The sequence below is a fragment of the Orbicella franksi genome, chromosome 2, assembly GCF_964199315.1.
Source record: "Orbicella franksi chromosome 2, jaOrbFran1.1, whole genome shotgun sequence".
NCBI lineage: Eukaryota > Metazoa > Cnidaria > Anthozoa > Scleractinia > Merulinidae > Orbicella > Orbicella franksi.
Window position 1 is genome coordinate 26,227,522 of NC_138146.1, and position 27,109 is coordinate 26,254,630.

General features: G+C 38.8%; 1 protein-coding gene across 3 annotated transcripts; it reads right to left on the reverse strand.

The window, feature by feature from the left end:
• Window positions 1-405: 405 nt before the first annotated feature.
• On the reverse strand, window positions 406-26,721 carry LOC145478941 (uncharacterized). 3 transcript variants are annotated; one of them, XM_081457142.1, is made up of 22 exons: window positions 26,324-26,721; window positions 22,679-22,870; window positions 21,898-21,969; window positions 21,464-21,589; window positions 20,274-20,345; window positions 19,619-19,727; window positions 19,291-19,442; window positions 19,153-19,197; window positions 18,018-18,140; window positions 16,771-16,887; window positions 14,832-14,909; window positions 11,679-11,745; window positions 10,987-11,538; window positions 10,173-10,268; window positions 9,462-9,513; window positions 8,957-9,069; window positions 8,102-8,226; window positions 7,799-7,937; window positions 7,267-7,365; window positions 3,906-6,589; window positions 3,224-3,279; window positions 406-2,793 (listed from the first exon to the last, which is right to left on the reverse strand). In XM_081457142.1, exons 2-22 carry the CDS (start codon window positions 22,769-22,771, stop codon window positions 2,553-2,555), a joined length of 5,211 nt encoding a protein of 1,736 aa, XP_081313268.1. In that variant the 5' UTR covers window positions 22,772-22,870; window positions 26,324-26,721; the 3' UTR covers window positions 406-2,552. The 3 variants fall into 3 exon arrangements, with proteins under 3 accessions (XP_081313268.1, XP_081313267.1, XP_081313269.1); XM_081457141.1 differs by lacking the exon at window positions 26,324-26,721 and having other exon boundaries at window positions 21,898-22,771; XM_081457143.1 differs by lacking the exons at window positions 7,267-7,365; window positions 26,324-26,721 and having other exon boundaries at window positions 21,898-22,771.
• Between the last annotated feature and the right edge of the window lie 388 nt (window positions 26,722-27,109).

The window sequence follows — 27,109 nt, forward strand, 5'->3', positions numbered from 1 at the left end:
AAAAAAACATACCCAATTCAAGACCAGAGAGCAAAACCATACCCTATTTATGAACCCCCTTTATGACCAAATCGGCTGAAAAACCCTACCCCTTGAGGCCGTACATGCCTATATAGCCCATGTAAGGGAGTACCACCCCTCATAAGCCGGTGATACTCAGTGATTTTCCCGCTATACAGAAGTTAGGGGATACATCAAGCGAGCCTGTGCCGGTCTCACAGCCGCCTCTCCGACTTTTCTCTTTCGGGGAAGGCGGCTGTGACACAGTCTAACGTAAGTCCACTCGCACCTGAAAGAAATGCAATGTGCTAGAAGCAGCGTAGTTGAAAGGTCCGCAAAAACTGTCTAGTGGTATCTTCTTTTCCTTACCCTGTTTAAAAATCGGTCGCTACACAAACTACACAATTTACTTTTAAAAATACAGAATTTTATTGCTGCAAAAAATAAATGTTTGCAAGTCGTCTAACAATGGGAACATTTGCAAGTATTACACAATTACCTCTCTACTACTGTTTACACTGTTTTAAAACATTCTGGAAGGTTTGAAGCGCTTAGAAATGGCAAAATTGGACAAATTTTACGAAACTGGTCTCCTAAACATATTGAATTATTCAGAAACCAAACGAGTCACCCCTTCCATTAAAATTTCCGACATTCAATACCTTGTATACAAACGTCTTAGGATGGTGATTTATATGTACTAATTCATGTTATATTCTTTTTCGATCCATCTCACTTCTATTTTTTTCCTTTCAAAGCTACAACCTCCAAAATGTGAAACGATAAATACAAAAATACTCTTAACGTTGAGTGCAACGTCCTAATATGACCAATTCTCTTTGATCTGATCACTGGTCAAAGTTACTATTTTTGCATAATAGCCAAAATGAAGCGCATAACAAGTGAAACAGATTTTCCATATCGTGAGCTCGCTCGCCATTAACGCCAATAAATTAACCTGTTTAATAAAATCGATGTTGTAACCTAGTTCGTTCATGGTGCTTATGTTTATAGTCGGCTTCTCCTGTCCCTGAATCTTTCAGTCCAGGAGCGGGGGGGGGGGGGGGGGAGTTCCATATAAAAAGGCCAGGGGTACTCGTCGTGCCTCTTAGGGGTTGAAAAAGCGGTTTGGTCCCTCTTAGGGTGTTAAGCCTCCGGAAATTCACAACTATTAAAAATTATGAGTCAGTTAACCCTTTGAATACCAAACTGAGGCCAAAAAATACCGTTTTTAACCGTTTAGTCAGGTTTTTTTAGCTGCCATGACGCTAAATAAGCCTAACTTTTGCTAAGAAAGCTTTTTTTTTTACTAAAAGGAGAGATTTTTCGAGGATTAGGCACAAAATTGAGCAAAATTTCAATTCGGGGCAGGCGCATAAGCCAAAATGTGGACTTTTTTTTTTGCCATTAACCGTTCTGAATTTTGTTTTTTGCTCCCTTTCCTTTCTGTTTTTCTCGGCCCTTTTACACTGGTTACCTTTTGCGTTGTATGTTCTTTCTGGCTGCGGTGAAAAGTTGGATGTTAATTGTGGGCGAAGCCTAGAAATGGACCTTGATCAATCGTAGGCGTAGTGGACCATTTTACCACCGTTTTTGTACCAAAACTGATAACGTTGTTTTTCGATTTGCGACGTCGGAATGTCGTCGATATCTAAACCTGACCATTGTGCGGAAAGGCCTAACCTAGTGCTACTATCTACTCATCAAGAATATCTGATGACATTTAAATTGATGACGTCACAAGTGGTACAAAGAGCACGACCATTAAGTGGCCGTATATGGCCACTTGGGCGTCAAAGGGTTAATGGGTTGTTTTAGAATTGGTTCTTCTTAGGGGTAAAAAAAAAGTCAAGCCACGCCCACAAAACAGGATCTTGGTACCTCTTAGGGGTTCTTTTCAAAATTTCCGACGAGCACCCTAATTCTTTTTACAAGTGAGTCCCCCCTCCCCTCCCCTCCCCGGGCTTTCAGTGTGATTTAATTTAACATGCCACAGATGTGAGTCAGGACTAAGCATCACAAATCCTCAGTGATTTGTCCATTTTGCCAATAAGCTATTTTTCTGCTCTATCTTTATCGCCGATGGAACTTAACATTCTTACCACCCGGGTGGGCAACGAACGATTGGTGACATCTCGCTGAGCTGTAATCAGAACACGGAGATGACACCAAATGACACGGATTTCTTCGCACTATATGTTAAAACAGCAAAAAATTTAACTTATTTTTCATGCATGAAAATAAAATTTTGCGAAACTAATCAATTTTACTCAAGGCTATGGTATGGCCACATACACCGGCTAGATTTTAGCAAACAGCGTGAAATGAAAGTCGCCTTCTTATCTTTGCTAAAAGAATCCCACACCACGTAAACAGCGTCGACATAGATGCTATGTATGTAAATATAGACTGAATGAAGCAGAGACACACGTGAGAATTCTTCCAGAGAGACACCGGGAAGACCAATCTTTCTTTACCCCAGATAACATAAACACATATCAAAGAATTCTTCTACACAGAAGCCGGGCAAAACAAATCTATCTTTACCCAAACTAACAATTGGACTCCAATGGTTGTGACAACCTTGCTATGGCGTTCTCCAGAGTCATTCTATGCCCCAGGCTTTTGACTCCCAGCTCACGCAGTTCAGCCTTGGTTAGATCAGGAAGATGAGCTCCCTGAATATCGTTTTCTCTGAACGTGTCCTTATATTGAGCCATGTTTATAGAGTCCAGCCAGTGACACACGTCATCGCAATCCCAGTCTAACACTGGTTTCTCCATGTACGCTTGCCTGAAAGAAGATGTACCACAAACAGACTACGGTCAGTACAAGCATGCTAATCAGAGTTCTTACCTATTTATCAACTTGAAATAGATAAAGGATACTTAACCACCGTAACGTCGTTGTAAAACTAACGTTTCGAGCGTGAGCCCTTCTTGAGAGTAAGGTAAACGTCAATTGACAAATAGCTAAGTGTTTCACTTGCCGGCCGACGCAGCCCAACATTTCTTAAAATTCACGTTCAAGACAGAAAATAGATACAGCCATTTCACATTTTCACTCTGAAAAAAAAGATAATTCACGGCTCATGTAATACCCCGGATAGTGACGCCAGCCTTTTACTATGTCGTCCCTTAGTAGATCAGAAAGAAACACTTTTCTTTATTTTTCGCTTAAAACCTAGTGATATAAATTGTTACAGCAAGAGAGTACCCCTTACATTGGCCGAGAATATCCACCAAATATAGACGAAATATCTGTGAAAGGCACTGCTTCCTGAAAGATTAAAAAACAAGCACACTTCGGTATTAGGTAAAAATGTTTCCCTAACTGACTAAAAACTACTTCAAATACATATATTGTCAGCTCAAAATCTCAAACAAGCGCGCGCATAATTATCTGTTAATTTTGCAAACTGTCCAAGTACAATCTTAACAATTTGGGTAGCGTAAAACTTAACAAGTAATTTGAACGGTTACATTCGTAAAATTTCCCAATTGGATGTAGTCCTGTTTACATATGAAGATATTCTCCTCGAAGAAGGGAACCTTGAAAATAGAAACGATCCCGACGCAGAGCTTTAATGCAAGCGAGAGCTGTTTTGGTTTTTTTTTTTTTCCTCTCATTTCCAAGATGAACGGTCCATGCTAATCGAACAAGGTGTTAATTGGGGAAGGAGGGATCTTCAACAAGGTAGTGATTGCCAGAAAGTAACAGTATGAGAATATGGCCATATCAACCTTCTTTTCTTTATATTTCCCTTATTCTCCTTCGAGGCCATTAGCTGGGTCGTCACGTAACGCTTGTCTCCACCTAGTGAAGGGAAGCGTTGCGTGACGTTATACCGGCCTGGAAGACTATATTCGCCTTTCTTTTCTCGAGCGGAGACAAAACTACTATACCTTATTGCTGTCATCACTCCCTGCCGATGGAGAAGGGCTAGCCATGTCGTCGCGGTCTTCTTGAGGGTAAAATGCTAGTGCCTTTGGTTCCCTGGGAGAAAATTCCGGTGGGGGAGGTAGTGGAGGGGACTCTAACGCCACGTAAGGTTCATCAGCAGAGTCTGTAAACAATAGTGGAGGCGGCGGTAATTCAAAGTTACTATTTTCATTTGCATTGTCTGGAATAGGCGTGTTTAACTCATCGTCAATATGCGGCTCTATAGAGCCTACAATTTCAACTGGAGTAACCGGTTGTGAATCTGTTCTAGTGATGGAATCCGTTCTCGCAGAATCCTTCAGTGTTGGTGTTACCGGCTCAACAACATCGATATCATTGTAATCCGTTCGAGGTGAAGTTCTTACAGGTTTAGGGTCCTCTCGTTTAGATTCAAATGTCAGCTTAATTTGGAAGCCTTTCTTTGTCGTTATAGTCTTGTTAAATCTCTCAGGCTCAGTTGTCTTGCTAGGAATGCTCTCCTCTGATTGAGAGCTACATTCGTACCACGGTCTGGTTGTATTTTCCATGTTCAGTTCGTGCTGCTCCGACGGCCATACAGGCGGAGGAACAAATATCTCGTTGCTTGAATCACTGCCACTGTTCCAGGAATTCAAACTCCAATTTTCACTCTCCGCTTCTTTTCTAATAACCTCATCTAACAGCATAACGGATCTATCCTCCTCTGACAAAACCGGAGCAGGAACTTCAAACGGAAGAGACCGTTCTGTTGCACTACTAGGCGATTGATTACCTGACAAAGAAGACTTCCGTTGAACAGTAGGTTCATCTCCTTTTTGCCTACGTTGTTTCATATCTGGTGAGCTTAAACGCTTCTTTGGAGGAACAGGAGGCGTGGGTTTCCCGCGAGAATTCACTGCTCTCGCCTCCAACACGAGAGATTTTACTCTGTTATTATTCTTTTCGGGAGAATGAAATTGTTTCTCGATGCCTGTATTATGACTCTGCTTGTCAGTCTGCTTGTCAGCCTGCTTCTCAGTGTGCCCTTCTGTGGTTGAGTCAGTTTCTGAATGAGTCTGGGTCGAAATGCGAGCTGCGCGCGCAGCTACAGCCTTTGCCAGTAAATCGGTATGTTGCACGGCGAAATTGTGCGAACCGCCAGAGGCTGGGGCCGAAGAGGTTGCATTATCCTTCGCGGCAGATTTCAATTTAGATTTCTTAGCAGATAACGCATCTGCTGTAATGAGCCCATTAACAACTGGTGTCGCGGGAACGTCCTTTTTCTTTGTAGTGAGAAGAGAAGGTGGTGGTGGTACCGAGGGTTTGGCACGGACGCCAGGCGAAATAAGAGGAGGAACCGGTGGTGTAGACTGGTTAGCAGTTGCACGGGGTTGACGATCAATGCTGACTGGTTCGGATAACTGTCTCTTAAATTTCTCACTCCTCGTCACGCTACTTTTACGGCCAGTCTCCGTGGAATCTGTGGAAGACTGCCTGTTCATGTCACGTGTAGGGGAGGTCGGAGAGGTGTAACGACGATAGATATCAGCTGAAGAGGCTAACACAAGCCCCGGTTTGTTTAAATCACTGCCTTCACCCTTTGAGGTAAGAGAAGAACCGTCCTTATTACTTCTCTGTTGTTGTCGAGGCATCGTATTATATCGCTCGGTTCCATTAGTTTCCACTGATGATCTGTCACACTTACTATCAACTTCAACGAATTGCTCTTCGAGACAAGTCATTATTTCACTGCGAACTTTCTCCGATGATTCAACCTTCTTACGAGGGGTGAATTTCGCCGGAGCGCTGGTTTTTCTCTCTTTCGGATCCGTCGGCTTAAATGCTGATGGGGCCTCGGTTTCAGGAGCAGACGACTTTCGACTCATTCGCTGGGCTCTAGCCGCGACAGCTTCCTGAAGTGCATCTGATAGAGTTCGGGGTTTCGGGGGAACAGGGGGTTTCTCTGGCTTGTTTCCTACCGTCTCATCTCCGCCTGAAGGTTTTACTTGCGCCCTAGAGGCACTTGTTTCAACTGCCGGGCTTGATTCGAATGCATCTACTGGAGCTGCTACCACTGTTATCTCAGGCTTGGCTTCCCTGCTCTCCACCGCAACCACGGTGGCTTTCACAGGCGTAGCTACAACTGTTGTCTCCACGTTATTGGAGCTTACTGATCTTAGTTTGCTTCTGTCCAGAGTAGCGTAGCTGAATGGCTGGTTATACGCCAAGTCACGCCTGGCTTCGTTCGGAGGGGAGCCGTGACCGTTCATCAAGTCAGACTCGTTAACTGGATTATCTAGATTCGGAGTCGACTTGGATGTCATGGCGTATTTTGATAGCGCAGTCCTATCCTCCGATACGGAGCGTAACAGCCTGGGATCGTTAGGGACGACTGGCATGGCCACAGGAACCGCGGCTGAAAGAGGACGCTTGCCAACAACAGAGTCGTAAGATGGAGGCAGCATGTTTTGCACAGACTGAGCTCTTTGATAAGTGGTTTTCCCTGATCTTAGATCAACACTTGAATTACGCTTCGCTAGAGATTGTCCTTTCATTTGCACTCCCACTGGTTTACGAGCTTGAGGCTTTTGTCTTTGAAGACTGTGCCAACGATTTTCCTTTGAAACTGTAATGACGCTGTCTACACGGTAGTTCGCGGGCTCTTCGTAACTATCACCCATACTCATTTCTGTAAGGTGAAAAAAAAACTCATTAGAATCAAATGAGATATTTCGCTGTTACTCCAAAATAGACTTTGTATCAGCACCTTTAATAGGTTACACTCTGACAAAGCATGGGACCCAATAATAAATGTGATACTATATTTTGAAAAAGGGACCTGCTTTTGCTCTCTCCAAAGTATCTATTTTATCGGTTCTGTCCTCGTGTACCGGTTCACAAGAACCGATACAAAAGACCCTACAATGTTCAAAAGCTAAACAAAGGTTCGTAAAGAAAGGAGTACAATGGTTATTCCCTCTGTGTACCGGTACACCAGGACACAGCCATTTTATCGTTTTCTCTCCGAAGACAAATGACTTTCATAGCCTGTGCGTGAAGTCATAAACGCCATTGTAATGAACCAAATAAGATACAACTGACAGTGAAGGATGGGATCCTTACCGCATTAACTGCACATTGAAACACGTTTCATTATATCAATGATTTTCTACTAAATCAAACACAGAACAACCGTGCGACACTTTAGTGTAACTGGTTAATTAATCAGTAAAATTATCTTCGATTTCTGGCCACACTGTTTTAAATTAGCCTTCCTTTGGTAATGTTCATTAACTACCATTACAAAAGTGTTATACCATAACTAGAGTTAAGTGCATTCGTTTGGAGAACGACCTGGTTACTAACCAAAGAGCGAGGGTCGACTGGACGACAGTGTAGTCATTCGACCCAGGGTCAGTGTCGTAGACGGGTCACGGTCAGGGGGAGCCGGGGGAAGTTTGAAACCTACATGTAGAAGATGACAACGTAAGGCGTTAACATGAATGAAGCTACAATGGAAAATTATAGAGAGAAAAGACTGATCTAGACTAAAACACAAACTAACCACAGTCAGAGTAGTTATAGGAAGGAAGGAAAAAGATGGCATGTATGGTGAAACGTTAAAAGCATTTCTTACCAACAATCATTTTTACTTTAAAATCATTTTTCACTGGAGTAAGCGTCCATTAGTTTGTTAGCTTAAAACTAGATGATCAGTGATTCGATACAAAACAACATCGTATCCATCTTGTACTATATGCTAAAGCTGTACTCAGTTTTAGCGTGTTCCTTCTGATCTTTTACCCGTCCAGCCACACGATCTCTGTGGCGCTCCCGCGCTCACAACTTTCTAAAGAGGAGCATTTTACTGCCGCTCTAATCTTCAATAATCACATACCTTTACCATCTGGATGGTCCGTTCCATTTACCGATGGACTCTTCACCGTCGCTATTTTTAACGTGACTGTATCGCCACTCAATTTAATCAATTCTACCACGTGACCATGCGTTGCCGTGGTTACGTCCTCGCCATTGACCTAGAAATGACAGTTCACAAGGGATGAATGGTGAACATTCTTAACGTACATTAGATTAGCTCGATCTGTCAACACAAACACCTCTTCTCAGAGAATCACACCAAAGCAAAGGTTTAAGTCCTCTGGCAAGCTTAACTTTGTAACCGGGAGGATTGCGTACTGACCTCTAATATGAAATCTCCTGTCTTTACACCTTGCAAGTCTGCCTGTCCACCCTTTTCAAGTTCTCCAAAGTACTGAAGAGCTGGAAACTCAGGCGTAGGTACAAAATTCAGTCGTGGAACTTGCGCTGTCGGTAAAAACGTTAAAGTAGCAAATCAAAATAATCTTGTTCTTGATGGTTGAAATCGTTCAGAAAGTTCATATTTTGTAACTGATACAAAGAAAAGCCACCTGCTGTAACCTTTTGGTTTTTTACTATTCTTCCTTTCTTCCAAAACTTCAATTTTCTAGGTTTTTTGTTGTTGTTGTTGTTGTTGTTTGCTTGTTTGTTATTATTATTATTATTAGAAAAAGTACCGGAAGCGTTTTTGGTTGCAATCTCGTGTTGGACACTTGACTGAGCAAGTCTTCATTCTGACATCGAAAGACAAATGAAGAGGTAAAGAATGACGTTTACGGCATAGCTGGCCAAAATTAAACTTTTGTCGCCTGTAAACTGAAAGTGAAAATCTTTGCATTAGCTGTGAATCAGAGATCTTTCTTTTCTTATTGTCTTGGCGTTGGACTGATTAGGACTGGAGCAAAGAAAAGAAAATCAGAGACAATTTTGTCCGTTAAACTTAAACGACGTTCTCAACTTTAGTACTGCTGTGCTATTTCTGACTATAAAACGGAAACTACTGGGATCCTTCGCTTTAGACGAGCTACCAACAACAAAGCGATCCTTTTTTTGCAACTATGTATTAAAATAATTTTGGATCATAGTACTAGCCTTAGCAGCTGCTATTTTAGTCGTATTGCAATGGAAAGCGGTGGGTTACCAGCCTTATGGCGAACGGAATAAGCAGATTACTCACAGTTCGCTCCTCTCATCTGAAATCCAAATCCTACACCAGTTCTTTTCAGAGTCACTAGCCGAGGAGGTTCAGCAGCGTTCACTGAACCAATATGGATCATATCTTGGAAGTCACTGAAAGAAACGAGTACCGATATAATTAACCGTATAAACGGATACGATACCAATATACTAAAGCCAGCTTAGCGCTCTCAGTTCCATCCTAGTTGATCGAGCGACTAAAGAAATTCAACCGCTAATTTTGCCCATACTTGTACTTGTGAGTACAAGAAAAGCTGGCAGCAAAAGCAAAGGAAAAGAAAGACTTACTTGTATGCTAGCACCTTTACTAATCAATTTTAGCGTTAATAATACTCGAATTCGACAAGAATCGATTACACAGTCGTTAATATAATCAACAACCGAACAGCAAAACGTAAATACATATATTGGCGCGTTGAGTTGACAGGAAACTTGCGCTGTGTTGTGTTATGTAGACAGGTTTGAAAAACACTTTACAAACCTACCTCTTGGCTTGTGACGGTGGCCGACCAAACAGCGTCTTCGGTCGACTTTTACCTGGTAATTACCAACGCAAAAAAGCAAGGTTAAAACGGCGTGACCGTAACCCTAATCCCTAGTAGCGATGAAAGAGCATTCAGACTAAAAGACCTAGGCTTGTCATCATCGAGGGTAGAGGGGGTCGCTACGCAATGTTGCGTAACGACTGCAAAGAATAACAACAACAACAACAACAATAATAATAATAATAATAATTATACATTTAAACACGTATAGCGCTAATACTATGAAATATTCAAAAGCGCTTTACACATAAAAAGAAGCTAACAAACTAAAACAAAGATCTAAAAAAGCATAAAATGTGCTAAAAAATACAAAAATATAAAACGGCTTATGTAATTAAGATTTACAAAAATTCTAATAGGATTGCACAAACCAAAAACAATATTTGCAACTAAACTCGCAGTCTCCTTCCAAGTTGTCGTTTGGGGTCGTCATGCAAGGCTACCTCGCCCGTTTTGCGTGGTGACAACAAACGAAAGCTGCGAAGGAGACTAATAAATATGTGCGAAAGAAACTCGTGGGGAAGATTGCTTTATTACAGGACATGGAAATATGAGTGGTGTTTTTCTTTCCTCGGGAAAACATCAAGTGAAACACGAGATTGGACCGCGTGTGATATGAGAAACCAATATACTTATATGTGAGTCACGTACCTTTGCCTTTCTTTTCTTGCACATATGAATGGTGAAACCAGCCTGTTGAATTTCCTACTCGACCTTCCCAGTAGCCTTTTTCACCAACATACAACACTGAAAACAACACAAATTTGCACCATCACACAACGTGCACAATTAGCCAAAAGAAAACTGCAAATCACTGGAACACTCCCGAACACGATGGCATCTTTATTCCATCACTAAGATTGGCTCTCATAATCCCAACAATTTATGATGCATGGTTTTTGACGAGTTGACAGAAATGAAAGCCGTGCTGTACGTATTGCTTCAGCAATCAGCAAGCGGGTACTTGTAATTCACAGATAGGTTTCTGATTCAAAACGCCCCCTCTTTGTTACCACTGAAAACAGTGAATTCTGGTATTCCCCAGTTGTATAAAAATACCAGCGGCTCTTCGATTAATCACGCAACACTACACTATTGTTGTTGTAGATCACTTTCCGTCTGACCTTTAATCTACGCCTCTACACAAATACCACGACAAAAGCAACTAAAGCGCAACTAAACACTCGATTAGAAATATTGTTTCTCGAAAAAAATGCGCTCATTTTAATTCTAAACAAAAAGAAACAACCCTTTCGTCCTGCGCTTGGATCACTTTCATTCAAACAAAACCTAGCTGAAAAATCATCCTAGACGGTTTCGAATTAAGCTCTAGAACATGTCAATGCATGTTGCTCTCACATTGCCGTTATATCAAACCAGCCAATTCCGATGGCACAATTCTAATCTTATTATTATAGACTCTACGCCGCTCAAAGTATGGCTAATCCACCGTTGCGCGACATACCTTCGACTTCATCGCCTTTCACGAGCGCGAGCTCTCCTGCCATTTCAGGTCGATAATCCCTGACGGCCACGAATCGTTTGCCAGGATTGCTAGCGTATAGTCTCTTGCGGATTGTTGCTGCTCCAGAAACCACCTTGACAGGTGGTACAACAGATTTCCCCGATATGTTTGGCATCGAGTACTGATGCCATGATCTCCTCTTTCGTTTTTCTTCGCGCGGGGACAGCTCACCCGAGTCTGACTCCGAACAATACGACGAGTCTGAAGCCGTGGAGCTCATAGACAGAGTTCTGTTCCACTTCTCTTCTGAGTCCTTATCGGTTTCGATATCGCCATTCATTGTTATGTTGTGTTCCTCAACCGATGCCGTTTCTGAGGCCGTGGTAGATGATGGTACACTGTGTGTTGACGAGCCCGGCGATGGCGGCGAGGAGTCGCTCTGCACCGACAGCTGAGTATCCGAAGATGTCCGAGGAAATAACGAAGATGCCTTCGGCTTGGAAACGGATTTACGACGGCGGGTACTGTAAGTGGGCTTCCCGGAGAATTTGACTGAAAGGAAGATAGAAGAAAACAGAAGAATATTCGTGAATGAAACGTCGAGATCTAGTTCAGAGGTCAAGTTCTAAGAACTAAGCAAACTGTAAAATACGAAGAACACGAAGAAAACATCAACTTATTGTACAATGTACCTATATCCTTGTCTCTGAAATTCCTAATTAACTCAGCAAGTCCTTTATTCCCACTAACGGCTGCTACCTGCAGAAACAACAAAACTGAATTACTGGTTAACTCTAAAAACTACACATTCACGCTGTTTTTAATCTTGCACAGCAGATGTTCCTTCGGTCATCCAAATAAACACTTCACCATTGAGTAACCCTGAGCATTTTCATGAAAACAGGGTTTTTGCAAACCTCAGGAGCCGACACTTAGTACATATAAAAGGAAATTATTACCAAAGGTTTTCTTTTTGTTGAGACGAGGTAGAGAAAACAATAAAAATAAATCGCTAGAGGTCTTCTCTTTCAGTCAGTTGGGCGAGCGGCTTCAAGCACTGAGTAGAACCTGACAGAACTGCTCCGTGTAATGAACACGTCTACTAATATTAATGAAAAGTACAAACTGAATTTACACATTGTCAGAAACAGGTTGGACGAAATACATACACGCTTATTAGTTTTCCCCAAGGGCGCTTTCTAGAAACTAATTACAAACTTTAAAAAACGCTTACAATGTCAATGGTAAATATGCTCTAACAATGCAAGGAAACAGAACTAAAAAATAGCTAACAGCCTCTTCTAATTTAACATGTCAATAAGGCGTATACTATTAATAATCCTGAATAAACTCTTTGAACATGGTCCAAAGTTTAAAAAATCGTACAATTCCACAGAAAGCCAGCCTAGATGAACTTCCTCTTTAAGTTAGACAGTGTTGACATGTGCTTGAGGGCTCGATATCTTTTATTGTTTGTCAGTTGGAGTGTGCAGCTGGAGCGGAGAGTTATTGCCTTAAAATAGTCTAAACAGTACGACTCGAAAACGTTTGTGGTTGCCGACAACACTGCTTACACTCTTTTTTAAAAACAAAAACCTAACGATGGAAATTTTCCACGCCCAAGCTGGATAGTATTATTTTTCTTTAGGTATTCTTATTTTTCTGCCGACTTTACGATGTACTATCAAATAGAACTGTATGGTGTCTGTATCGTGTTACATTTCGAGCCATACTTTTCAAAGGTAAAATAAAGTTCAGTGAAAAATATTATGTGATTTGACTGTGTTTTATTTTCTATCAAGACCCAAAAAATGTTCCTAACAAAATCTTAGCCATGGGTATAATCTTAATAATTTTGTCAATTTCAGTCTCAATACTCATGAAAAAGTTTCTTCAAAAACAAAGAGTGTATTGCTACGATGGCGCGAGATTTATCCTCTAAAAAGACGTCGATTGAGCAAGCACAATAAAAACGGCGAAGGATTTTTTTTTTCGTCTGCTCCGCGCTCGCTGTTGTCCTTCGGGCTCCTTTTGGTAAGCTAGTCTCGCTCGTTCGCTCCTGACCAAGAAAAGAAAGAAACAGATGTGGACAAACCACACGAGAATGTTTACAGACCTTTACATAAAAATGTACATAATCGCTGTCTCCGTTCAATGACTTCCAATCCATGGCCAGACATTCTTTTGGCTGGTCACGCGCTCCTCTCCAACGGGTACGTGACAAGGCAAAACAATGTCTTCTTAAGGCTGCCCAAAAGGTAAACTAAATATGAGGCTGTCAAGGCTCTTAAAAGTGTCATATAGTAGCTGGTTTAACCAAACGATAGTCAGTCAATGGTCAATTGTATTCGCGTTAGCAATAATCCTACAGCTCAAAACTCTACACTTCCTGAAGTTTTTTTTGTTTTTTTTTTACATTCTTGTCGAAAGTGATCGACCACTGCTTCAATAAAAAAATGAAGCTAACTTATAACTGCTAACATAACTAGCAAGACTAATTAAGGTAGCTTACCGAGCACGAAGGCGAGGAACGTTCTCGGGCCTGAACAAAATTATTTCGCTATCCTGCTATACATATGTATGTAAGGTCTTTCTCAGCTCAGCTTTCTCATCTAAAAGGCTGGTTGATTTGCGGAAATTCCGGCGGTGGTGGATCCAGACAAGATCGAATATCACCAGTTTTGTGTCGGAAAAGTAAGTTTAAACAACGATAGTATGGTTTTTCACGATCATGTTTTATAAGAACACGGCAATTATTATGCCAGGAAAAAAACCCAACGTGACCTTAGTTTTCATACCGAGCAGCTGGCACAAACCTAAGATAGACGGTGCGTCAGCTCAATCATGAGTATCGAATGCAAGACAACTTAAGCCCTGAAGCCCTTCTAGGCTTTATAAATTCATTTCTGCCACTGACCTGTTTAGAAGAATTATAATAAGCCAAAACTTGGTTTCGACAAAGACAACAATCCTCGGTCTCGTCTTGTTTAATTTTAATCCAAATTATCAGATGGCTATGGATTTTGCTCTGGATTTTTAGAAGAATATTCTTTCCCTAAGTTTTTCATTTGCATACATCGTGAGGCAGGGAAAAACATAAATTACTGATGCGAAAAGGATACTTGCTTATGCTTCCTAAAAATCATGAACTTAGGAACATTCTTGAATTGTTTGACCGTGGAAGTGAAAACCAAAACAGTCCTGGGTCAAACTCAATATGTTTGAGTCTCGGTAATCAATCTTGGCAAAACTTGCATTAAACGTATGAAACACTAAACATGTATCTGATACTGCCGTACAAGGAGTTGAAAAAGCTTTTCCCAGAACAAAGTTGCACCCCCATACAGGTATTCGTTACAGCTCTCGCCGCCGGCACAATGGCAAGTCTTGCAATACGATATCCAAGCATGAAACAATAACTTATTGTTCCTTCCACTTATGCAAAATTATATCGCGCGCTGTGCTTTCTGAAATGTCACGCGAACTACACGTAAGACAAACAATAAGACGCTTATTCCGATCCTTGATCCAGCAAGAGTAAAATGGAACGTTACACATCAGGGTATCTGGTCTGTCTAAGCAAACTACAAAACAGGAAATTCATTTTCCATGCGTTGAGTTTAAAATATTCAGCGAAATAATAAATGCAATATAAATTCAAATTTAACGCTAAACCTCGAAGATCAAATTACAAGTCGATGGATTGTAATTGTGTTTTGGGCCAAACCGCACGAAAAATTTAATTTCTGTCGGCAAAAATTTTTAAGGAGACAAGTTCAGAATATATTAAATTGAGTACCTTCTCCGAGAACTTTCGATTAAAACCGCTCAAAACGTTGTCTTACCTCGTAAGCAGATTGATTGGCGAAGTTTAGAATATTCTTCTTCGCTCCTCTGAACAGCAACACTCTGGCACATTCATCCTAACAGAAGAACACAAAACAGTTAGCACTCACGTTACACGAAACTGAAATAAACTACACCTATACATACTAGAGATAGCGACAGTTCCTGAAACACCGAAACTACCGCAATGACTAATAACATAATAAATGTGTGAATTACTGTTAATATACGGATCCATCCGTTACCTTATGAGATAAAACGCTAGGAAACTGCTTCTGGGCACATTGTGGCCTTTACATATTGTACTACGTACTTAAACAGCTTAACAATCACCAGCACTGTTAGACTGCGAGTGATTCTTTCATCAACACGTGGCCTGATATCGAGCGTAGCGCAAACTTTTCAATATTATTTTTTAAATTCGTTCTGCAATGACGTGACCAACGAGGCATTTCCTAGCTAGCGAATATAAGTACCGCATTTAGTAGTCTGTGCATGAATATACAAAATGTGACTCGCCAAAAATAGAGCATATCAGTCACATTATAAAGTCAGGTGTTGGAAAACGTTTGCCTATTGGATAAAACGCTTATATTTGTTCGTTAATGTGTTAGCAAACTAAAACGAACGGCAGTCTAAACAAAACCACATTTAAAAAGGGAACAAAAAAACCATCGTCTAATAATTATGCATGATGAATAACCTCTTCTGAAAATTATCTTTCCTTCTAATCGAATTTCAGGTGATAATCAAAACTGAAGTTTTATTGGCCAGCGATCATTAATTCGCTCAGCGTTAAATTTAGAACTTCGTTTAACCAAGTGAACGTTAAAAAAAAAGAAAAGAAAAAAAGAAAACAAGGGAATTAGAATTCAAGTGGCAGACAAAAACACAACCTCTTGGGAGGTCAAGCTGAAGCTTCTTCACAACAAAGGCTATTGAAATTGAACAGCAGGGTTTCCTCTTACTGAAAACACCACAATTATTGATATGCAAAAGAAAATTCACCGAATGCTTATTTAACCATACTGGTTTACTTATACATAACCTGCTTAAAAACCAAGGACTCTATTGTTTTGCGGTGCTGTTTCACTACCTTGCTTGCTAAAGTTTGTTTCACACAGTACAGAGACTTTCAACCAGTTCAGTACCTTTATACTATAAACAAGGACTGAACTCTTCAAATTACAAAATCAGTCCCAAGTTCCAAGATCAGTCCCAAAATTCTCTTTACTGTTTATAGCACATTTCTTATAATTCAACTAAAAAGAATTTGAATCTAAATCACGATAACTAAAGATCGTTTTCACTGTCACACAATAAAAATATAAATGATTCAAAAATAATCTGGTGGATGAAAGTCAAGAAAATCCGATCTTACAGAAGATAAATAAAGGAGAACCTTCTCTAAGTTTTAAGTCTGTGCGCTACACCAAACTTCAGATATTTGTCAAAATGTTTCATGCAAATTTACAGAGCTCAGCATGGAGACACCCTGTTGCTGCACATGTACCTCCGTAGTAGACCAATAGTAATGTGACGACGTCACGTGAAAACGATCCATTTCCTGAGAAATCTTTAAATGCACATTAAAGGCAAGGATTCATAGTTTGTCTCTCCAGTAAAAACCATGAGAGAAAACAGAAAAAAATGTTAATTGAACGTGTATCTTGCATTAACCCCCTCTCTGCACAGACGTTCTTGATTTTCGCTACAGTATTAATGTACTTGCATATTTTGGTGTTTTGCTTGCACACTACCCTCCCAACTTCATTGCTCCCAAATCTCATAACTTAACTGAGCATCGAATCAATCGGCTCCATACTGATTCATAAATCCAGAGTTGTTATGCACATGAACAAGACAATTTTTTAAACATCAGTAAGGAGAATTTTGATGTTGGTCATCAGGGACTAAAAGGGTGCAAGACGGAGTTACCTGATTATTTAATGCCGCCACGTGTAATGCTGTGTTTCCTGTTGCTGTGCGAGCATCGATTTCAGCCCCATAATACAACAGATGCTCCAGGTGTTGAACAAGACCATTTTTACAAGCCTGATAGGTAATGAATAAAACAATTCAGGTCCTATAATACAATCACCGGCAATGCATGACGAACCGGTAGATTCCAGAAGAAAGGTTTGACAAAACCTACCTGCGAGCATGAAGTGATTGCAAATGCTTTCAGGGTAATAATGCCAGAATTTGAGTTACATCTCTACACTGGCAGGCCACATACCACTAATTAACAACTAGATTATGAGACTGACATTTCTATGAGGTAACGTTGATGAGGCAAAAGGCCGAGTCAACTTTCCCGTCATAGAAATTGAGAATGAATGCCGTAAACATCAGCAGATAACCCGCACTTCCAGATAAGCCGTACCCCGAGTTTGGCAACTTAAATTTTTGAAAAAAGGTTTTTGGAAAGAAACAAAAATAAATCAAACGTGGAGTCTTGAGAAAGATGCTTTACACTAATTATAAATACCGTTTTCAATGGTAGAACTCTAACTAAACTTCCTTGAAGTAACAGTTATTTCCAAATACCAGAGTATGTACACTCACCATTTTTTTTTTAGGGAATTCAAGTTTTTAATGCCACATAACAGTAAGTATCCCTCTTTTAATTATTTTCTCAGCAATTTGTTTGTTCAATGTTTCTAAATTTTCCTTCAAAACTTCGGAAAGACAAGAAAACGTTCCCATTTTGTACGTATCTCCAGCATTGCATTCATTTAGGGTACCAGTAGAAGTCTAAATTAGAACAATCCTACTGGTATACAATATACTAAAGCAAATGCGGCAATGGGATAGGTTGAGCTATCATAGAGTTTTGGAGGAAAATGTAGACATACAACTGGATAATTCAATTCCCTGGTACACTAAAGAAGGAAAATTGAAGTATCATTTAGTAGCGACTCAGCTGTGGTCTGTTGGAAATCTACGTATCCTGATGGGTTCACTCGCTGTTTTGATTTGCCGATAGACAACAATTTGCTTGTTTGCTTCTCTTGAAACTGAAAATTATTTTCACACATTGCAGTTTTGTCAACTGAAACAATTCAACTACTTGTCCTTTTTTATGAAAAATAGTCAACTCAGCTACACCTTCTTGATTATTCGCTAATACATGTAGAAAACTCAGGCTCCTGGTCTAATTGTTAATAAAGGGCATAGCTCACCAAGTGTATTTCCAGCATGCCTTGATGATCAGAGATGTGAAGCTCGGCATGATCATTGAGCAGAATCTCACAACAGTACGGGTCACCCCCATGTAGTACAGTGTGGAATAATGGTGTGAGACCCTACAAGGAAGGCAATTCAAAATGGCATCAACTTCACTCATGTGCACTACACTGTACTTAACACAGCACATTAAAAACTCGCAATTCAATAGATAATGTATTCCTTAGCTCAGTCCAGCTTAGTTCTTTCAGTGACTACATGTAACATTATCAACCACTGGATCATTTCATAATGCAATTTGAGAGTTTTCATTGGCTTAGCCATCATGGGTTATGAGCCATTATACCATGACTTGTTCTACAAATATGGCAAGCATACTCAGGATTTTTTTGTGTTTTCATTTTTAGTTTAGTTTAGTTTTCTATGTTTTGGGAGCGTTTTTAATGAAACAATTATTCCACTTGCGCTTGTTGGATATTAGATGATTAAAGCCAACTTGGTGCTAAACACCTCATTGGCTATGCACTGCGCACTATGCATTTGGTGCTATGAACCTCATTACTGTCTCATATCCAACACACACTCGTGGAATAATATTATTGTTAAATACACATGTATGATACATTTACTGATTGCCTTCACTGCACATGTATTTTAACAGCATCTTAAACATGTCCTCCAAAGAACGTACACCATTATTGGCCTCCAATGATGAACATAGTCCTTAAACTATTAAATAAGTAGACTGGACCAGGTTCTCAGTTTCTTCTAGCTGCATGTAAACATTAGCTCCACAACAGATACATTTATACGTAAAAGTATTCTGTCAAGAGAAATACTTGGTATTGTCTCTTTTGTGAGGTATACATGTATGTAGCTCTTTACATGCACAAGCACATTAAAAGCTGAATCCTACAATCTAGAGGCCTTTAGGGGGAAATGAAAAAAGTTCAAGATTATGAGAGTTCGGGATACATGCAGCTGACAGTAAAATGACTGAAAAGTATATTCAAGTACAAAAAAATTGAACTCCAGATAGCAGGGAGTTCACAATAATCAAGTCCAAAATAGTGAGGTTCAACTGCACATGTATGATCAGGGTATATCATATTTAATTTCATCTATCCCTACCTTTAAGTCTTTGTAATTTGGTGAAGCTCCAAAGTCTAAGAGAGTCTACACAATAAAAGTAACAATAAAAGATTTCAACAGTGTCAACCACTAAAAAAGTACTAAATAACACAGATAAACATTTGAACATTATAATACCTTCACAGACATTGCCTTTCCAGAGGCAGCTGCTCGGTGAAGAGGTGTCAACCCCTCTTTCGTCCTGTAGTCCAGTAAAGCTCCACCATTCACCAGTGTGACTATCATTTCACAAGCATTGTCTTTGGTCACTACCACAGACAGTGGAGTTTCTAAAAATCAAACAGTAGCAATGTAAGCCAATCCTTTTCCCTTAAAATTTGGGTTGGTTGTCAGGAAGCAGAGTGCTTACCATATGCTGATCAGTCCAACTTTTATGCAGCACTCATCTGTATTGTACATGTGCATGTACATTGTATAGTAAAAATGCTCTGCTCCTGCAACTTACCTCCAGATCTTTCATCATGAAAATTAGGATCAATTCCTCTTTCTGCCATCTTAGCAACTTGGCTGACTGCATTGGAAGAGACCAACTCCATGAACTTTCGCTGATTTGGCTGGTGAAAGAAAAGTACATTGTAAACATTAATTAACAGGGCAAATTGAGAGTGACTAACGGTGTGACGGTATAACGGTGACTATAGGTTTTTTGTTTTTTTTTAATTTAACTTGTTTTTGTTATGTCCCCGTATTAGTAGGGGAGTTTTTCCCCAGCTAGGTGGTTGATGACATTCTTAATAAAGTTTCTATCTATCTATCTATCTAGTACAACAAGCTAGTGAAATTTGTTTTAGCTGGCATATATCCACTGTCTGTATCGGCCACCAGTAGAAACTCAAACAGATAACCAACATGTATCATGTAAAACCTGGTGAACAATACTTCTTTTCTTTAAAAGCTTGGATTATGTAGTCTGTATACAAGCCAAGTGGCCCATCAGGCCACTGTACACCTTATAAAAGTCATGGTCTTACATGTAAATGTACCTATACATGTACCAGAAATCCATTCAAGATGAGCTAAACATGAATTGAAGAATACAAGTTTAGCATACCTGTACATACAATAAAACAATTTTAAGAACCAACTCTATTCCACCTCACCTTTGCATTAACCTTTTGTAGAGTTTTTTGTTCATAAACCATAGAACGGTAAATTCTTCTTTTGACTTTAAACTAAAGAAATAAGTAAAGTAACTTTACAACTCCCACAACGTATATTTTTATATGTAGCATAAACACTTTTACTATCTGCATGTTGAAAGTCACAATGTATTTTAATGCAAGTCCCGCACTTATCATATTAACGTACCCTCTCACAATAAAATGCTACAGAAGACATACAACTTAGATTTGTATGACATTGTCACCCCTTAAGACACTTCAAGCACATAAGTAGAGGAAAGAATCTGCTAGCCTGACTGCAAAATCCACTTGCCCCAGGCTATGTGATATGAGTCAAGTATACTACAGGGCAAAACAAATTGGTGAGGATGAAAAACCTTGGCAAGTTGAACAAGTTTTAGGACATACTAGGGGTGGTGAATGGTAAATGCGAGACTTTGTGAGACTAACTTTTTTCTCTACGAGCCCGACACATTTTGACTTCTCTAATTGCAAGACCAAGACTTCAGAGTGTTTTAAATGCAAGCTCAAGACATAGACTTTCTTAACTTTGAAAAAAATCGAGACTGTAAGACAGCTTTGTGAAAAAAATTGAGACTGCGAGACACAAAACCACTAAAACTTTTGCAAGACCCACGGTTTTTGAAGGCCACCACCTGTCATACTGGATGGATAGATCTCAAGAATGTGCACGGCTCACTCAGTTATTCAATTTGTTTTGTGGGTTTTTTTGTTTGTTTGTTTGTTTGTTTGTTTGTGTTTTTGTTTTTCTACCTATATACCCTGGGAGCCTGTTCATGACCTACAGGCACTGTAAGGCATTTACTCTCAAATTTGTGAAGGTCTCTCAGGAATCTAGTTAAGCCTGACATAAACTATAGTTCTCTATATCCCTAAAGATTTGCCAAGTTTGACATATGAATATTCTATTTTGGTTCTCAGACTAACAGAAATAGAGCTAAGGGAATAATTTAATATTTACATGAAAAACCTCAACCGCAATTTCTTTTAAATCCCCAAGCCTTGGAGCCAAGCTAAAATATTCAATCTGTTAAAAAACGACTACCTACACCTGTAAAATCTTCTAATAATATTCCATGATAACAAGAAAAAAATATTGTTCCAAATTTAAAGATTCAATTTTACACGATAACATGTTTGCTACATACCTCAAGAACTGGAGGAGAACCTGACAAGGGGTAATCAACAAATGGTCTTTCCTCTTCAAGAAACTTCCCCGACTTTCCATTGCAAGGAGGGTCATAAAAGCCATAATTCATAGCATCTTTAACACCCTATGAAGTTTATCCAACAAGGATTTTACAACTTAACCTGATAATCGAAAAGTTAATCAAAAGAAGAGACAGGCAACACACATCTACTATGCAAATTACACACTATGTACAATGTATGTTCAAAATTTTAAAACATGAAGATTTGTCACTCTCTAAACAACAGAATGTCGGTTTGTCTGGGGCTATCACACACTTCCACAAAGTCAATAGGACTCCATTGTGCATGTGTGCAGAGAACAAAAACATTCCAATCTCATAGCTTGGCCACTTTGTGTCCTGTGCACAAATGCACTTTAAGTAGCCCTTACCTTAATAAGCTCATTAACCACTTGTAGCTTGGCAGTCCATACTTTGTCAAGTACATCAAAATGATAAAGCTTCTGTAAAATCAAAATCAAATTCATTGAGTACATGATTGCGCACAAGTACATGACTGTACAATGTGAGCGTTGACTAAAAGTTACAATGTGTGATAAACTAGCCTTGTTGTTTCTAAACATATTCAATTATTGACCTTGGGAGAATTATTTTGGTCTTTAAGTCACATCACAATTCCGGTCCAGACAATCAGAAGCATTATATTACATGTACCGTATCTTGACCTTTTCCCAGCTAGGAGAACAATGACCCCAGCTGGATATTAGGGATTTAATAACAATGTTCACCAAATATGCAAAGCTTAAAACGCATGAGAATTAAATTTCATAGGTTGATGATGATTACCCAGCATGGGTTTCAAAAGTGTTTCTGATCAACCAGCTGCGGTTTCTTGTAAAAATACCACCATGTGAACATATATAACAAAAGAGCATAAAGTTAATGAGTGTAAACAGAAAAAAAAGACTGGATTACAAGAAAAATAAATATTGTTTCAAATTTCTATTCAGTTAAAAACTTTTTAAACCAGTTTGGCTCACATGTACAGTGTACATGTACATATATACCACTCTTCATTTCAGATTATGATGATAAATACATGTACATGTATGAGGCAATGAAAAAAATATGAATAAGACTGGTTTTGAAACGTTTCAAACTACTAAAACCAAATCACACCACAAAAATACATCCTAGCAAGGAGTTCCTCACCTGGGTTTTTTTGTCTGGCAGAGAGATCAGCACTTCAAGAGTGCTGGCTTCTTCAGTACTACCATTTCTCTCCACTTTGGGATTGTCCTTCATTTTAAAATCACTAAATCAAAACCTTTCCTTGTTGAGTTTGTGCCAATGTACCTTTACATAGCCCAGTTGAACTCACTTGGGGCATTGAATTCCTTTTACCTATAAAAAAATACTCTGGTCAGTCACATACAATACCATTCCCAAGGATATTAAACAGTCTTGAATGTGGTGGTTTCCTGAAGTATCAATGTTCAGTAGAACACCTGTACTACTTATACAATGGACAACCTACTTTCTTCACAATACATTCCAGAGATTCACTAATAAGAATGTTACAAATTACATTTCAAATTAGTACTCAAAGTAGTATTTGTCTGTTGTTCCTGCAACTGTAAGTTTTAGTTCTTTAAGAAAGCTCTAATATTTTGAAAAACTACGAATGACACCCAATAATTTCCAACTGTAATATATATCATTTAGTTTACCTTTACACCTTATAGTCAACTAGTGTATAAATGTATGTGTACTGTAACTTGAGAGGTAAACACCTAACGTGCCGTAAAGGCTTTCTAGTTTCTTTAAGGTCTCCTTTCCACTTAAGTTTAAGTTTTTTATTATGTTTTTGTAATGGTCCTTTACATGGCAAATACAATACCAAAAAAGTGGTTCCCATGGAAACAAATGACTCAAATGTGACCGCAGCATTGTCTTTCATTTCTTAAGTTTTAACTATCATGAGTTCTCATGCATTGTAATACCTGTTGTAAGTTGTAATTTAACAGTTACATGAATCATGGTCTGTGATTAAACACAATGATTACAAATTGTGCAAAGTAAAATTGACACTTAACACGTCAAAATTTGTAATAGTCTGGGCTGTCATAAATTGTCAAAACACATTTCCATGTTTTGCATTAAACATGTAAAGTAGCTCATAAACCAAGAGTCATTGTCATTTTCTTGTCTGTCATTCAACACTTGCAATCCCTCAAAATGTTTTGACAGCAATCAAACTGAATAACAACAAACTGACAAAAGAGCAATTCTTCTCAACTAACAGGTAACCAGCTTCACTGCCATAGACCTGGTGGCAGTTTTGGCTAACTTTTTTTCAGAACAGTGTTAATGTTTGTACCTTGTGAGTCCTTAGCATCACATTGTTTGTATAAAACATGATAGAAAAGAGTTACTGGTACTAAGAAACAATATTTTAAAATATGTATGCACAATTATTATTGTGCGTACATAATTCAGTTTAAAACTGAAAATTTCAGAAAAAAGCACAAGTCTCTCTATTTTAATGTATTAAAAACTATCTCGACAACAACCACAGACATACAAGTACATGTAGTACATCAAAACAGGTCCATGTAACATACCAGCATTCCTTTGCTAACCTCTTCCCCTCAAATTGGTTGGCGAGTTGCTGCCAAATTTTTCTTTTGCTGCCAAATTTTTCTTTTTCTGTCTTTCTTAACATTTATGACTACTAGGCGGCATTATATCTCAGAGTCAATTAGTATACTCTGTACATGACCTACTTTAGAAAGCTGAGTGGAAACTTTTCAAAAAGATCAGTACTAAGACCACCCCCTGCATAACATACTACCAGAGCAGGATCATACTACTCGTCAGCAAAAAGCCTCTTCAATTTTGCTGGCACAATTAAATACTGACACCTTTAAGAATAATCTTTTATTATCAAAACATTAGCTTTGAAATATAACAAAGCAATGAGCTCTTTCCAAGATGGTTTTAACCTCTTTTTGAAAACACATCATATGCATGGTGCACAACCTTTCATGTGGAAATGAATTTAAATTGCAAGACAATAAATGTGCAAGGAAAACTCATTTCCACATGGAAGGTTGTGCACCGAGACTCTTTTTTGAAACAGAGGTAAGGGCAACTCGGAAATGGCTTATTAACTCATAGTTTTTTTAATAATTTGTAATAGTCATAGTATTTATTGTAATGGTACATGTACTTAGTTTTTAAACTTGTACCTTTTGATATATTTGTTACCAGACACTATTTTATTTCATCATTTTATTAATTAGTAAGAAGACACTCGCAATTCTTACAAGGAACCACATCTCAAAAAATTAAACAAAAGCTAGATGCAGTTTCGCATTTTTGTGTTCCCAAGAAGGAAAGGACTCTACATGAACAATTCACGACGCTGAAGAACAACAAATTATCTTATTACAAAAAATTTTCTTATTTAGACATTTTGCTAATGCTTGTAAAATGTTCTGTCCCTAATATGTGGGTAACATGGAAACTTTATTATTGTTTAACTAGAATTATTTAATATACACTGCAAACCAGTTACTTACTCTTTTAGCATCATTTCAAAGATATTTAAAGAATATTACACATAAGCTTTATCACATGTACAATTTGATTTGAGTTTATTATTATCCTCATGCCCATAAATAGCAACCTGACAATTGTACTGTACTGTACATGCAAGCTTATATAACTTGCTGTACATTCCTATAGTTATTTATTTGTCATGATAATACTGTATGTGTAACTCAAGGTTCGTGTTCACTACTACATGTATGCACACTACACTGTAACACTATAACATAAATCCTTCAGAACACATGTTACTGCTATTACCGGAAAAATAAGCAGCTTCACAAGATAACACTAAAATATGTGAGGATCTGATCATTTCATTCATAAGTACAACTCGTACATACATGTTTATGAATGACAGATCCTACAATTCAATGAGTTTGCACTAGAATACCCTGATCGAAGAGTGATATTCAAGCTTTTACACGCCAAGGAACTTTCTCAATATAATAAAAAAACCACAAAAACTTCAATTGTACTTAAGCTCACAGCCGACAAACTTTCAAAGTTGCCAGTTTCCTGTGGAAAATTCCTTCATGGGAGGCCATTATCTGAATCAACGCTCCTTAATCTTAAAGTTACAATCGTACACGTATATCTTTCCCTTGCAAGGCAGCCAATATATAAAATTAAAAAGGGACACAAATCAATATCATTAAGTCTTAGTTCAAAAGACACCGAACTAAACGATCGCGCATTTATTCGATTAAAATAATGCAACCTCAAAGCCCAGTTTATTCATCGCCAATAAAACTTGACCTTCGCAATCGTAAACTACACTTATTCTTAGAAACCAAAAGACCTGAGCAAATGAAACACCAAAAAAAGATCCATGATTCTTAAGGTAGTGTGGCTAAAGATTTAGGATACGCGTTTTAGCTTGTAACATCCGTCCGAAAAGTTGTGAACTCTACTCAGGTTACGAAAACCTGTTTTCCTTCGTGAAGGAAATCACGACGAATCCATTTGTAAACATTCGCTGAATCCCCTGTAAAAAAAAATTTCATGCAACTGGATAACGTCACCTTCTACCAATAATTTTCCTCTTTTGTTCAAATAATCCTTAATTCACGATGAGAAGCTCAACAATCTGTAATTAGCTAGAGCAAATTTTTACGTCGTGTACGGCCGGGTCGATACGGGACAGTTTCGGGTGCGGAAAACAACTTTCGTGCCATCCAGAATAAGAGTAAACATGTTTCACTTAAAATAGGTAGTTTCTCTAAGCGCAAGCGGAAAACCTACCTTTCCTTTCCCATTGCCGGTAACTCGTATTGCGAAACACGTCGAATTTTCAAGTGTTTTGCTCTTCTCCACGAAGATACAATAACCGGAGTATACAGACGCCATTTTCTGTATCACAACGACCATATCACTTACAAGGCACGTGACGTAAATCGAGCAAAGTAATTGGTCAAGAGGTTCGTGACCTGACAATCAGTGTTTGTTGCCTTTTGCCGCGAAATTTTACCAGAGAATCGCAATATCTAAGCAAACGTTACAAGAAATCGGCTTAATCAATGACCACACCAAGACTAACACAACAGTTTTTCGATGTAAATTTTACTTCGCCGGATACGTCAAAGTTCAAGTGCTTTCATTTCATACTTTGGATTTTTAATCGAACATTCCACAACTTTCCACGCCCCTCTGTCATGCATCACTTCCGGCGCAAGCAAGAGGATTTCATTCAAGCAGAAAACTTTCAAACAAAAGGTGAAAAATACTGGAACAGCCCTCTTTGTTGTGTTGAGATAAAGAACGCGCTGTTATTAGGATATGATTATTGAATAAAAGCACTGAATATTGACTAAAGAAACGGCGTAGAAAACCGGAAAGATAAACACAGAAAAAGTCAGAAAATTTTATCGCAATCTGATCGTAACCGTGAAAGCAATTCTGTTTGCGCGGAACATGATAAGAGAAGAAAGGGATTCTTAATTGACGAGCGAAATGTCTCCATTTTTGTCTTGTTATTTCTCTCTAATAAGGTCTATAGCTGCAAACAGCTGTAGGGCATTTGTTCTCCAG

Coding starts and splice junctions, on each gene's coding strand:
- LOC145478941 (XM_081457141.1), bottom strand. CDS start 22,089: ATGTTTAGAAACAACAAGGCTAGTTTATCACACATTGTAACTTTTAGT. Junction 19,443..19,618: donor TCATGATGAAAGATCTGGAG/GTAAGTTGCAGG, acceptor TTTGATTTTTAG/AAACTCCACTGTCTGTGGTA. Junction 2,794..3,223: donor GGTGGATATTCTCGGCCAAT/GTAAGGGGTACT, acceptor ATCTTCTTTCAG/GCAAGCGTACATGGAGAAAC.